General features: G+C 42.3%; 1 protein-coding gene across 1 annotated transcript in view; it reads left to right on the top strand.

The window, feature by feature from the left end:
* The window catches only part of LOC310791644 (uncharacterized protein), a 103,669-nt gene that overhangs the window by 70,272 nt on the left and 18,070 nt on the right, over window positions 1-15,327 (top strand). Inside the window, exons 11-12 of the mRNA XM_083653297.1 lie at window positions 7,381-7,554; window positions 8,628-8,801. Of these exons, the coding sequence (XP_083509423.1) occupies window positions 7,381-7,554; window positions 8,628-8,801 (348 nt within the window). The remainder of the gene's footprint in view (window positions 1-7,380; window positions 7,555-8,627; window positions 8,802-15,327) is intronic.

Raw genomic sequence — 15,327 nt, 5'->3', positions numbered from 1 at the left:
TAAAACTGCCAACCGCTCCCTCACATCTGACTGCAAGCAATCAATGCCTTCCTTCTCAACCTCTGTAGCTTTCCTCCACTGCCTCTTAAGCTGTCTTCTCTCCTGGATAAGTCTATCTATCTCTTGTTGGCGCCTATATTTAACTACCTCACCCTCTAGTTTCTTCCTTTTCTCAAAGACGCCAAACCTTTCCTTACCATAATCATAAATATCCCATATCTTCAGTGCCTACTGCCCAGGTGGGGTATCTCGTCGTAAGGGCCTTTCTGTCTGTGTGGAGTTTGCATGTTCTCCCCGTGCTCCCCCAGGGGGGTTCCTCCGTATATAAACCCCCCCCCCCCCCCCCCATTAAAAACATGCAGAAGATCAGATCGTCATCGTCATCCGACCAGTGACGACAACATCCGAAGTTGGTCCCCGGGCGCTGTACGAGAAAAGCGACCACTGCTCCTGGCCTGCCCCCTAGAGGAAAGGACAAGCCAGGATGGGTTAAATGCAGAGGACAAATTTCACCGGCCACCGTCAGCATGTGTGTGTTTGTGGCCGTCCGTGCATGTGTTGATGTGTAATCGTGTGACAATAAAGACGGGCTTGTCCGTCTGAAATCGTGTTTAAATATGATCTCCCATTTTCTCCAACTTACTCTCAGCAGTTCCTTTAAGCTTCTCTAACATCCTAACCAAATCACTATTGATATCTTCCCACTTCCTACTTTCCGCTGCACCTGGCCACTTAACTCTAGGCTTCTGACCACTAATCTTCTCCCTCTTTGGCTGGCTGGCCTCTCTGCTTTCCTCGGTGCTAGGACCTGCCTCAACATCAGGGGTGCTGATGTCCTGCGAGCTGTGGGTTACTTCCTGTCGCTGGACTTCACCCGACTGACTTGATAAACTTCTTAAGAAATAATTATCAATGCGGGGTCCCTGTGTTCCCTCTACCAAGCACCTCTTCCTGCCTTGATGGATTCTAAGGCCCTTTAAAGTTGTTACCTTCTGCCAGCCACACAAGCAAACCTGACGCTTCTTCCCATCTATATCTGAACTAGTGGCTTCCACTGACATGTTTTCCCTACTCATAGTCTACTCATGTAAGGGTTAATGCACGACGAGCTGTCCATTATCAGAAATTAATGGACGACGCGGAGGCGTGAACCGGTTGGACGGTTGCTTCCGCAAAGTCCATTCATTTCTGATAATGGACACCTCGAAGCGCATTAACCCGCTTATATTATGGTCACTTGCCAAAGAAACAAAACAAGACCATTAATTTATATTTTCATGCATTTTGCAATCAAAATGTAGTTTTCAAAACCTTGAATATGAGTTGAGAACCGGCGAGACAAAATAGTCCCCTCGGCTGCTCAAGATTAGGCTATCATTGGATAAAATGGCCGCTTAGTGCCTGCACCCTGCCTGCACCTGGCAGAATTTCTAGACCATAAGCTAACTAATAATTTGGCCAATTGTATGTAACATACCAAATAAATCAAACAGGAATGTCTAAGAATGCAACTGGCTCTTAAACTGGCATTCCAGGGAAACTACGTTAATGTCTGCGGGTCTTCAAGACGTAAAAGGCGCGTGCCACGCTCGCTCGGAGTAGACTGAAAACCATCTGAAGCTTTCTATGTTGGAGTCCAGGTATGTTGTATAAGGACGTCTCTCAAGCCGTTTTCACACATGCCTACAGGAACATTGACTGTAAATCAATATCGGCCATTTCCCGGAATTTCCCTTCACACCTGAGGGCTCACATGTGTGAATATACCCATCAAATTACCTGTATTTGAGGGGGGTCATGGGGGGGGGGCACTGCAGAGTGGGTGGGGAGTGACGTGTGCACTTGGATGGGGAATCCTCCTTATTTTGGGGGTCGGCAAAACTCCGATGGTGAAATAAGTTCGCTTGTCACACAATAAATCACACTCGTTTGACTTAAGAGGGCATGTATGTTGTATCCTTCACATTCGCTAACCAGTCTTTGAACTGAAATATTTGAAGAAGTTGGGATCAGTGTCTGAGAGAAATAGCCTGGCTGGTTCGATGTTTATCCGTTCACCTGCGTCGCGTTGAAGCACTTTTTACAGACTGGCTTCGTTTGATGTGTCCGGGCTTGCCTTCGCTGTCAGCAACGTAAGCAAAATACTTCCACATTTTGCTTCGTGCATCTGCTTTCTACAAGCGTTGGGCGGTTTGCAAGACTCTCAGAACGAACCGCGCTGCCATTTTCGCTGTCTGTGTCCCTGTGGGGCTGCTGACTGAAGGACTGGCCAGAGAGCGAGCAGCAGAGGGGAGAGGGGGAAATCGGCACACCCACACATGAAGCTGACATACCGCTCTTATTATCACAAGATCATTTCGCCAGTTTGCTTTAATGTGCGCAAATGATTAGATTATGCACGCTGGAACATTAAGCAATGTGTGTACACCTCGCCCATGAGAGAAGGACCGGCAAATGACTTGACACGTTTCACACTTGAGTCGCTCTGCCAGCATACCGGTCCTGGCACTACCTAGGAGGTAGGAAAAGATAAGCGATTGCGGGGGCGCGCTTGTGCCGGAAAACAATTTTCACACATGAAAGGCATAGACCACTTTCTGGTCATTTTCCGGTATAAAGCGCATGTGTGAAAACGGCTTCAGTGTGTTGCTGTTAACTGCCCATTTTGTTGTTTTCTTTTTGTTGATCTCGTCTTTTTCCTCTTCGACTTGATTGGTGTCAGTGATAGAGGCAGCGCGCGCTCTTGCAAAGTGCCTGGCTGGCTTTCTGCAAAGTTGTAAACAGAGCTGCTTTGACAGTTATCAGCTGAGAGCCCGGCTTCTGTCAGCTGACAACATCAGCAGATCTCCGAAAACTACAGATTTCTAAATAGCTGTTATTTTAATAAACTGAGCACACAGGGGTAATCTAAATAGTTACTTTGACCGACTCCATTTTTTCTAAACTTATAAAAGTGCCATATTAACCCTTCAAGGTGGTATAGGGCTCTGTCGTGATCCTGGCGCATTGATATGAACGATGAACAGACCTGTCACCTGACTGTAACTACTTAGCTTGGTGTACATTATCACTGTACATTATCACAAATTTATGGACACCCTGCAGCCAATCAGAATCGAGTATTCACCCACACCATGGTATAAGGTGAGGTTAACATTGGTGCATCTCATAACCTGTGGGCACAATAGGGGGGCATCGGCATTGCGGGTTGTCGGCATATAGACGCGGCACCGAGCACCTATGTAGTAGAAAATGCAATTATTTTTGGCCCTCCAGAGACGACCCTGTATCTTGCTTTGTCCAGGCAGATTTAGTGGCAGATTTGGGAACCAGAGTTGTTGTTGACACGCCTACTCTGCTGTGAAACTACTCCGCGAAGAAACTGAAACTCCGCTGTCAAACGATCACCTCGATGTGTTAATTTCTGCTTTTAGCAGACCGCTGTGAAACTAAGACCAAGCCCGGGCCGAGCAAAATGCAGGTTGTGTTGTAGCAAAACGTTGTTGAACATGAGAGAGGCAGCAGCATTTACGAGACGCAAATAAGGAGGCAAAGGCAAATATCAAAGCTGCAGCTCGTTAACCGAGCAACACGTCTCTCGTCAGTTACCAAGCAGGCAGCGATAACCAATGCTGTAAGGAAAAGGAAGTCTGAGCTGTGGTAAGGTTAAGGCAATGTTTATCATTCTTTCACTCATTCGAAGATGCCAGCCTGCTATGTTAAGTGTGTGTGTCTGCGTGCGTGCGTGCATACAGTCAATGGCGTCAAAAGGAGAAAACAAAATACAGAGATAATATTTTTGGTCCATGTCTTGGCTCAGATTTCTCGTTATATCGTTATTGGCCGCTCGTACATATGTGTTCCATAATAACGCAGAGAATGCTGTCTTATTGCCGAATGTATTCTGACACACTGTTAACACCTTGATTGCCAGCGACGAGTGTAGTCGTCAAACACAATCCAGCTGTTCACTGCCAGCGACGAGTTGACTCGTCAAAAAAAATCGTTTTTTTTTTTTTTGACGGTGGGATGTGCATCGAACCCTTTTACATCTCTTATATAGGTATTGGACGTGTACAACGTGTACAACCCATTCCACCGACCCACTAAGTGGTGACAGTGCTTTCCTGACTAGAGGAAGGCAAGCAAAAAGCAGTGTGACTGAAGCCATTCTCATGAAGGTGGATTGGCGAAGGCGCTTTCATTTCGCGCTGATTGCTGGCGGTGCGGGATTGCAGATTTGCATAGTGGATTGCGGGTGGGACACACTTTGAAACACGCAGCATAAATATGACCAGAATCGCAAAAGCTTCATCAAAGCCCTCAACCAAAACTCCAAGAAGCGAGCGAGTCTAACCAGACTTCCTCAAAGAGCGGCCGCACAGACAGGCTCACACCCGCACAGCAGCAGCAAAGCAAACTGGTGACAAGCGGGGACTGCCCCCTAGTCCGACACCAAATTGGAAACAAATCCCATTCTAAAAGGCTTTTAGAATGGGATTTTCAACCCATTCTTTTTTGTTTCTTTTTCGCTATAATTTAGAGTAATTTAATTTCTATTCAGAAATTTATTTGAGAGGTCGAGAGTATGAGAAAGTGCATTTGCAAAGGTAGGAAAGTGCTTGTGACATGGCGCTGCAGCCAAAAAGAACGCCCACAGGAGGGAGGAGTTGAGCAGAGGGAAGTTTACTGCTGTTATGGAGGAAATTACTGTTCAAAACTATTGTTTAGGTCTTACTGATGCCAAAAATGAATGGTTAAAGTGACAGTTCTATCGAATTTCACAAAAAGCCGTTTATCTCTGAATATTTTTTCTGACGCTAAAACCATGCTGTATTCAACTGCTAATGCTTACATAACTACTAACTCTACAAACTAACTCTTTTAGACAGAGAAAGTACACATTCTATTAGTACTTTTGAGATATTGTATGTTCACAAACTCCAAGCAGAAAATAATCCTCGGCTCTTGTAAAATGAGCCACAATCCTCAAAAAACGGCTTGGCAGAAGCTACCTACAGCAAGAAAAAAACGGCTGGCAGTCAATGTGTTAACGAGGGTTGCATCAATATACGAGTTAATAGCGTGCGATTCGGGGGGGGTATGAAAGCCGCTGAACTTGAAGCTCACCTGCGTAATTGCGGGATTTACTGTCACCAAATCCCATCCAACAGGGTAGGCTCTGTATATAGTGACAGGGCAGGCTCAGCGAGCACACACACACACACACACACACACACACACACACACACAGAGGAAGGGACACACCATGCAGTGAATGTGCATCTCACAGACCTGTCCGTCATTAGACCGCTCTAAAATCCTCAAATCTGAACAGATTGCTGTCATTCCACTTGCTCTGTATCCACAAGATCCCAACTGAAATTTCCATTTGTGCCAAGCATGCTATAGCACCTGCCAATCAAAGACCGCACCTACTTTTGTCCCATGCCTGCCTTTATTGACACTGCATTTTTTCACAAGCGATTTGTTCGCACAAAAGTGGGATTACAAAATATGCCTGCCTGGTAAACAAATGTGCACGTCTGGTACAATTTCAAATCGACCAGCCACTTTGGCTGACAACAGGCTCATCAACGCTTTCCCACGCCGGCCATATGCTACGTTGTGACCTAGCCTTGTTTTTAAATTTTAAATTTGACCAGAGAAAACGGCTGTAGTTTTCCCCCCATGTCTCTCTTAAGGTGGAATCATGCAACACCCAGAATGCATTGTGCACGTCACTGACTGGAAACTCAAGAGTAACAAAGTTGCCTGCAATACAACTCTTCTTTACTGGGGCATATTTTCATTTACAACACGTTTTCTTCATCAAGTCTGGATAAATCATATCCGTTTTCAAAGGATTATGAAACAAACCAGCAAGATAGTCAGTTGCGTTACATGGACCAACTTTATCTGAACGGATGGCTCTGGATGTAACTAATTTGCTGCAAGCTAACATGTTACAGGTAAAGTGAACACTGTCGCTGTAAGTTGCTGTTCTGTATTCAGAGTTGGCAAAGTCCACATAATATTCTGTGACTGTCAGAAAATAGGTCAGGTTCAGCAAAGCACTGTGAGGTTTGTGCAACGCGAGGCAGAGATTTCTCTCTGTCTCAGAATCATCACAGGGCAGTCGCTCGCTTTATCAGATTATTGTATTTATATTGTTGTGTGAATTAGCAATGCGATGCCTCCCATCATAAAACTAGTTTTCTTCCAAATATACTAGTGATCTTTTAAACCTGCCGCAAGTGTAGTCACAGGACAGGAGTGTAAACACGCAACATCAAAAGTGTGGTGCCGCTTCGTCATTGTTAGGGAATGGTAAAAAAAACTATAGCAGCACCAAACGTCCAGGACCTTATAAATTCCTGGTACCGGCCAATCAGAAAACCGGTACCAAATATCGGTGCTTGGTACCATCACTATCAGACAGTGCAACATTTGATCTTCCTGAGTAAATTCTTTCATGGTAAAATGAATTGTTCTATCATAACTCCAATTTGAATACATATTTTTGATGTAAAATGCACTTGGGACACCAGAGGTATTGCTCGTTCTATGAGGTGTTTCCAGACTTAAAGGGCTGTGATTGAACTCTGGTAGAACCTTGGCTTGTATAAGACGAATCAGCGTGACGTCACTTGCCACCCAGAAATGCGGAACCCCGCGGCAGTTATTCGTATGAGTTGAGCCAAACAAACGTTAATCTCAAAAACTATACATCACATCGCTTATATTTTTACATTCTGAGTGAGCAGAAATAGCTCAAGAGTTTGATGTATAATATATGCATATCGTGTTAAAGTTGTGTGAACTGTCGCAGTTTTTAAAATGTAAACAGAGTCAGCTGACACACTCAAGCCTCCCAAAGCTACGCTCCATAGGGTTCGATTGCTGTTGCCACCCAGTGACATGGTTTGTTTACCAAAATGCTGCTTGGTTGATCCCTCGTATAGCTTCCTGGAATTGATACAACCCCAAATTCTGTGATTCACTCTCATCTGTTGCTCCAGTAGAGACAATTGGAGAGTTCACGTATAAGGTCAAGTTTTCATTAAGTTACGGTGCAGTTAGGGGTAAGTTTCCCACCCAACTCAAATTCAACTTTTTATTACAATTATTTCCAGAGAAAACTGCCATATGAGAATATTGTCCCAATAAGAAGTGCATTCTGGACCTTAACTAAAATTTCAGGGCACAAACTGCAGATGTATTCAGCTGGTTGGTTATAGAATGTGTTGAGGGAAAATGGAACAATCCTGAGACAGAGATGTGACAGGCTGTCTGGTTTCAGATGGAAAGACTACAGTCTAGTAAGCCAGTAAGCCCTCTGCAATATTTCATGTAATATTTGCTGTATTCTTTCTTCAGATTGAGTGGCTGCAGCTTATCAGAGACTGGCTGTAAAGCTCTGGCCTTAGCTCTGAAGTCCAAACCCTCCCTTCTGAGAGAGCTGGACTTGAGTTGCAATGACCTGCATGACTCAGGTCTGAATCTGTTCTCTGCTGGACTGGAAAGTTCAGAATGCAGACTGGAAACTCTCAGGTAAAATCAGTTTGCACTTTGCAGTTTTTCTCAGTTGATTCAACACATTTCTCGTCTCTCAAAACAGGATTCCTGAATCTGCAAAGGTCGCCCTGCAGGTTTTACATAAGGATTTGGCTTTTATTGATCCAGTTTCATATACACAGCAGTGAAGCTCAGTGACTGAGAGAAGATCATCCATGCTCTGATATCTTGTCATTATTACTGCACCTCTCTCTGTTCCTCTCAGCCATAATTCACTGTCATATCTCCAGCTGCTTCAGAATACAGCAGCTGGATTTTAACCAGTAGGAAGGTGACCTCTTCATCTCCCCAGTTTTAACATAATGTCGTCTGGTTCCCAGTTAGATAGATAATTCATATTAGAATGCTGCTGAACACATTTAAAGCAGGCTAGTTTTGGTCCTCAATTTCACTGTGGAGCTCTTAGTTCCCTGTGAGCTGAGATTTCCAGGTCCTGACTTTCCTCCAGACTCAATACTGAAGGTGGTTTCACTTTAGTCCTCAGGGCTTCCAGACTGTGGAAAGCCATGCCGAGGTACTTAGGCTCCAGATTCACTATCATCTTTAAAACTCCTTGGAAAAGAAACTTTGATTGACTTGCTTTTGTATTATTTTGTGTAATCTGTTTTGTCTCTCCTCACTTCTTCATCTTGTTTCTCATGTTTGTATTTTATATTATTTACATCCATTTGCTTTTAAAGTGTTTCATAATTTATATCCACTTTTTTCTTTTGTTTTTATAGCTCAATGTGCAGCGTAACAAAGCATGTGCAATTTGGAGGATTTATTTATCCAATCAGCTTACAGCACCATGGTTAGCATGTGTGACCCAGTGGGAATCAAACCAGTTTCCCTGTCAGTGTTAGTGCTCCAGTCTGCTCAGTATACAGCACCATGCAAACACACTGGACCTGCTTTAGACCAGGCCTCACCAATAAAGTCTGTCAGTAGAAATAATACAATAATGACATTAAATATAAGGGTCAGTTAGCCTCATCCATAAAGTTTTGTCAGTAGAAATAATACAATAATGACACAATATAACAATAACATGTCTTCTTGTCCTTCAGGCTGAGTGTCTGTCAGCTGTCAGAGAGAAGCTGTGAAGCTCTGGCCTCAGTTCTCAGCTCCCAGGCCTCTAGTCTGAGAGAGTTGGACCTGAGCAACAATGACTTCCAGGATACCGGAGTGAAGCTGCTCTCTGCTGGACTGCGGAGTCCACACTGTAAACTGGAGACTCTCAGGTCAGGATCACTGTTGCTGTTCAACAGACCATTTAAATTATGTTCTACATGGGCGTCAAGGTAGTGTAGCGGTAGATTCGCTGCCAACACGTGTTACCTCCGGCTTGGTCGGGCGTCCATACAGGCACGATTGGCTGTGCCTGAGGGTGGGAAGCTGGATTGGGGGTATGTATCCTGGTCGCTGCACTCGCGCCTCCTCTGGTCGGTCGGGACGCCTGTTCGGGGGTAAGGAAACTGGTGGGAATAACGTGATCCTCCCACGTGCTACGTCCTGCCGGTGAAACTCCCTTGTCAGGTTAAAAGAAGTGGCTGGCAAATGTGCATGTGTCAGAGGAAGCATGGCGCTAGTCTTATCTCTCCCCAGATTGGAAGAGGGTGGAGCAGTGACCGGGGCAGCCACTAGAGCAGCAGGGGGAATTGGCCAAGTACAATTGGGGAGAAAAATGGGGAGGGAATCAGAAAAAAAAATCTGCTCTGCACATGAATGTCAAAGAAAATATGTGAACCCTCATTTTCCTGCTGAAGTGATTTTTTAAACCAGCTGAAAAACCAACTTTCAGCTCTACTCTCTCTCCTCTGAGAGAATATTTCATTATTTCTCTGCACACTGCCTCTGTTGGTGAAACCTGAAGCAAAGGACTTGTCAGAATATGTTAAATTTAGTGCAGAACTGAAATGAAAACGCAAATATTGGAGACAGGTTTTTTTTTGTATTATAAGTGGTTTCAAAGCAGTTTATTAATGAGAACATCCAACATGTAGCTGGTTTTAATCAAAGAGTTTCCACTGAGAGCTATGATCTGTTTTTAGAGGGTTAGATTCAAAATAAACAATAAATTATAAAGTATTAGTGTTGAGTGATGACGCTGAAAATGTTACAATACAAATGTTCATATCAGGCAGTGTTGACTTTCATAACTATGCAAAATCACTATTTCTCTAAGTTTAATTTTCCTCCTGAATAAAAGTTGAATAGAAGATCTGTCAAATTTAATTTAAAACACGTTTTTACTGACAGAATAATCGACTTAGAGTTTGAATGAGGAGAAAACAACCTGAAAAGTCACATTGAACACGTTCAACAACAGATCCTCCTGGAAGACAATACAGCAGCAACTGGTCAGCAGTTACATTACATTTATTTTTGTGGTTCACACTCAAATTAATATTTACAGTGGATTTTATTTATAAATGTCTAGAAAATTTTAATTTTGGTCATTCTTTTATCAATTGGATTAAAGTAATGTATGCCAATGCAAGGTGTAAAATTATAAATGTTTTTTTTTCTAAAACAATTCATCTCCACAGAGGTCTGAAGCAGGGATGTCCGCTCTCTGCATATTTATTTATTTTATCAATAGAAATGTTAGCTCTGAAAGCAGGGGCGGACTGGGATCATAATTCAGGCCGGGCATTAGATACCAAGCAGGCCAGGCCGATACGGGCCGACGCGCGTGTAAAGAAAAATTTGGGGCGTTTGAAGCTCAATTTGGGCCATTTGAAGCCCAATTTGGGCCATTTGAAGCCAGATTTGGGTCGTTTAAAGCCAGATTTGGGCTGTTTGAAGCCCGATTTGGGCCGTTTGAAGCCCAATTTGGGCCGTTTGAAGCCCAATTTGGGCCAAGTCCAATTTTACAATGAGATGCACCCACTTTAAACCTGAATAAAGTAATAAAACCACTAGTAAACCAGTAGGCGGCGCCTGGCCTGCTGTTCAGTGAGTGGCCTGGCCTGGCCTGCAAAAAAAAAAAAAAGTTTTTTTTTTTTTTTTTTTTTTTTTGGCAGGGTAGGCCAGGCCAGGCCACCGGGCATTTGCCCGACGTGCCCGATTATGCAGTCCGCCACTGTCTGAAAGTAAGAATGAATAAGAAAATAGAAGGTCTGAAAATAAATAATCTGGAATCAAAAATCTCAATGTATGCTGATGATGTGAATTTTCAAATCCAACCAAATGTTTTTTCCTTCACTGCAGTGGTTGATGAGTTAAATGCATTTTCAGCTATTTCTGGTTTGAAACCTAATTATGAAAAATGTACTGTGTTAAGAATTGGATCTTTGAAGGGTACAAACTTTGAGCTGTGTTGTAATCTGCCATTAAAATGGTCAGATGGTCCAATGGATGTTCTAGGTATACATATCCCTAAGAACATAGAACATATTACAAAGGAAAACTTTGAAAGGAAGCTTCATAAAGCTGATAGAAAACTACAGGCTTGGAGAATGGCAAATTTAACTTTATATGGAAAAATAACGGTGATAAATACTTTAGTTATTCCTCAGTTTGTTTATATTCTTATGTCATTACCTTCACCAGGAGAAGAGCTGTTTAAAAAATATGAACAACATTTATTTAAAACCAGACAAAATTAAAAGGGCTTGTCTATATAATGATTATGAGCATGGTGGGCTCAAGCTGTTGAGTCTTAGAGCTCTCAACTTTGCACTGAAAGCATCTCTTGTACCTAAATTTGTTTTAAATCCACAGTGGTTCTCAGCAAGATTGTTGATATAATTTCATTCACTTTAAAAAAAAAACTATCCTTATTAGGGCTGTGCCACCTTAGGCACCTCACGATTCGATTCGATTGCGATTAAGGGTGCTACGATTCGATTATTAAACGATTACGATTAATCACGATTTTCAATGCATCTTTTTCACCAAACAGGATTTTTTTTAAGCGAAGGTATATTTGTCAGTATCCATTAGTTAACTCATTCATGGCCAAAGACGTCTTTGACGTGTTATCAGGAATAGCCCTCCCAGCCAATGACGTGTTTGACGTGTTTTTGTTTTTATTAGTACAGCGCGTAGTTCAAACACTTCCCCAGCCTGTGACATTGTATCAGGTCCCTGGCATCTAAGGCAAGCCGACAACACGTGAACAAACACATACCGCAGCTGTTGTTTTGAAATTGAGCAGGAGGAAAATCAGAAAACGGATAAACGCTTCCTTGTGCAGACAGGAGAAACGCCATTGAAACGCCCCTCGGCGCGCTGCACGAGCTGGTCGCCTTCCTGTGTGCCAGCCAGGAGAAAACGGGAGAAAGTTCCAGAGATGTGTTTGATCATCGGAGGAATGAGGAAATGATCGATCAGTTTGACGGGTAATCCAGAGGGCGGTGAGGACGTGTTGAATAGCCGAGGGGAAAACGGGAACGATCAAATAGCAGGGAGGATAGGACAGGGAGACATGGACGAGGACGGGTGGACCAGAACAAAACAAAATAAACACACGAACAGCTAACAAGGCAGAAGCGGCAGTCACAGCAGCCCGCTGTCCGTTCTCAAGAGCTATTCAGTTGGTTCATGAAATCGCTGGGCTGCGTGCCCTCCAGTGTTGCTCCTGGCCAATCCCGGCGCCACAGGGGCGTGGTTATTGCTTATCCTATGTGGGGTTAGAAATCACGCAACAAAGATAAAAGGGGGATCGTGTGTGTGTGTGTGTGTGTGTGTGTGTGTGTGTGTGTGTGTGTGTGTCTGTCTGTCTGTCTGTCTGTCGGTGTGTCTGTCTGTCTGTCTGTCTGTCTGTCTGTCTGTCTGTGTGTCTGTCTGCACACTCACTCACACTGAGTAAACTGTATTGTTGAATGTAAAAAAAAAAGCACTTCATGTGTATATATATATATTATTTTTTTTGTCATTTGTGTCATAACGAATAATATTTACATGTCTGATGTCAATACAGTTCAAAATAAAAGAATTGAGAGCGAGTTCTGCCTGAGATTACAAAAATGGCCTTTTCTCCTGTTTATCATCTCAGGGAGACCTTTTTGGTGAAAACAGGGTGTATATAAATGGCTATAAGTAGAGTACAGAACATGCTAAAAGCTCACTTTTTTTTCCTGGTGAACCCAGAGACGTACATCTTCATTTTGAGGTATTGCAAATCACTTTGGTGCTAATAGATAATTTACTGTGGGTCTTGAAAGATGACCAACAATTATGAAAATCTTTGGCCTGTGCTAAATATTGGCAGTCCTAAACTGGCCATGAATGAGTTAAAGTAAACAAACAAATGTACCTCCATTATCTTCAGTTGCGACTGAAGTCCACGCATCACATGTTACAGCCACCCTGCATGCTTTCTTCAGTGATTCCAGTTTCCAGTACTTCGGTTTTGGTCTCGTTTTACAGTTAAGGAACTGCTTTCCGGGCGAAATACCGTATTTTTTGCAAATAAAGCAAAAAAAAGAAAAAAAGAAAAGAAAATTGCATTTTTTTGCAAATCGATAATCGAACATTGTGAATCGATTTTAATCGTCACGTGACTAATCGCGATGCATCGATTATACGATTAATCAGCACACCCCTAATCCTTATTTTCAGCTAACTCCTTTTCAGTTCACTTTATTAAAGAGAAAGTCTTTCCCATATCTATCAGGCTTTTTAGAAGAGGTCATGGTCAGCTGGCTTCAATACCAATATCATCAACCTGAATCATGTTGTGAAATTCAAAGCCAATTGTTATGGTACAATAGAAATATTTGAATTAAGGATACACCTATGTTTATTGAATCAATGTTTGAAAATGGAATATTATTTTTGAATGATCTTTTGAATAGTGGGGGTGAAATCATGTTGTATGACGAGTTCACAGTAGTATATGGTAATGCTTGTGACTCCTTTACATATACCGTAATCAACTTTTTGCAGCTATACCTCAGACCTGGAAAAGGAAGCTACTATTAAATACAAAACAAATGGTATGCTGCCCTGACATAAAGGATACAACATGGATAAATAAGAAGAAAAAAAATAAGAAAATGTATCAGTTTCATATGTATCTTAAAAAAATATGTGCAGCACCAGTAGCCATTCAGTCAAAATGGGAGAATATGTTGGACATGTGTATCCCATGGGACAAAGCTTTTTCTTGTATTTACACAACTACCTTTGATGTATCCATTAGAATTTTACAATTAAAATTAATCTATAGGTACTTGCCTACGAAAAAGATGCTTTAAAAAATGGAGCATCCAACAGTGTGACTTGTGTAGGTTTTGTGAGGAGGAAGAGGAGAGTGATGTGCATTTATTTTGGTATTGTCCGGAAGTTGCATTATTTTGGATTAAAATTGAAGAATGGATTCCTGTTTACAGCACACATTTCTATAGCTGTCCTCTAACTATAATGTTTGGGGATTTAAGGGATGATGAAGAAGGAAAAGACCTGAATAATATTGTAATTATGATGGGGAAAACATATATATTTAAAGCTACGAAAAGATACCAACTAGATATTGAAGGTTTTAAAACATTTCTAAAATTTCAGTGGATTCTTGAAAGGGATATTAACACGTTCACTGCCAATGACGTGTTTTTACGTCAAACAAAATCCAACGGTTCACTGCCAATGATGTGTTTTTACGTCAAAAAAAAATCGATTTTTTTTTTTTGACGGTGGGACGTTGATCTAACCCTTTTACGTCTCCTATAACAGAATTGGAGGTATTGAATGTGTATAATCTATTTTACCGACCCACTGAGTGGCCACATGTCTCTCCACAGTAGGAAGAGGCGAGCCAAAACTGGAGGGAAAAGCGCGAGGAAGCCGTTCTCATACTGTAGAATGGATGGCGAAAACGCTTTCACTTTCGCGCTGATGCACAGCGGTGGCAACGGTGGGGGGTTCCAAGAATAGACTGGATGCACACTTTGAAACACGCACCATAAATAAGCCCAGAATCGCAAGAGCTTCATCAGAGCTCTCAACCGGACCGCCAAGAAACGAGCGAAACCCATCCAGCGAGCCCCATCCAGACTGCCAGGCTGCCAGGCAGCAGCAACTCGTTTGTCACAGACCCGCTGCAGAGCCAAGGAGGGCGGAGGAGAACGCCCACGGAGGGAGGAGTTGGAAGCAGAGGGGGGTTTCCTGCTGTTATGGAGGAAATTACTGTTCAAAACTATTGTTTAGATGTCTGACGTCTTACTGATGCCAAAAATGAATGGTTAAAGTGACTGTTCTATCGAATTTCACAAAAAGCCGTTTATCTCTGAATAATTTTTCAGACGCTGAAACCATGCTGTATTCAACTGCTAATGCTTACATAACTACTAACTCTACAAACTAACTCTTTTAGACAGAGAAAGCACACATTCTATTAGTTATTTTGAGATATTGTGTGTTCACAAAATCTTAGCAGAAAAGAATCCTCGGGTCTTGAAAGATAAGCCAGAATCCTCAAAAAAACCCTCTGGCAGAACCTACCTACAGTAAAAAAAAAAACGGCTGGCAGTGAATGTGTTAATACAAATAAAAAACAGAATTTAATTTATGAACGTGGGTGGGAAACTTTGAGTCGGGGTGAGGGTTGGAGCTAAATGGACATAGGCTGAGGAAATGTTTTTGTATTATTATTTTTTTGGATTTAAATTTTTGTTTACTGTAATGTATCCTTTTCTGCTGTATAAGCAATAACTATTTTTCTTGGTATGTATGTATGTATGTTTTTGTCTTTTTCCCTTTCATGTGTCTGAGCTGTTTGTTTTGTTCATATGTTGTTTGAAAATGAAAAATGTATAATAC

This window comes from Poromitra crassiceps (assembly GCF_964638095.1).
Source record: "Poromitra crassiceps genome assembly, chromosome: 16".
Taxonomy (NCBI): Eukaryota; Metazoa; Chordata; class Actinopteri; order Beryciformes; family Melamphaidae; genus Poromitra; species Poromitra crassiceps.
The sequence above is the reverse complement of the archived record's forward strand: the minus strand, read 5'-3'. Positions and strand labels throughout refer to the sequence as shown.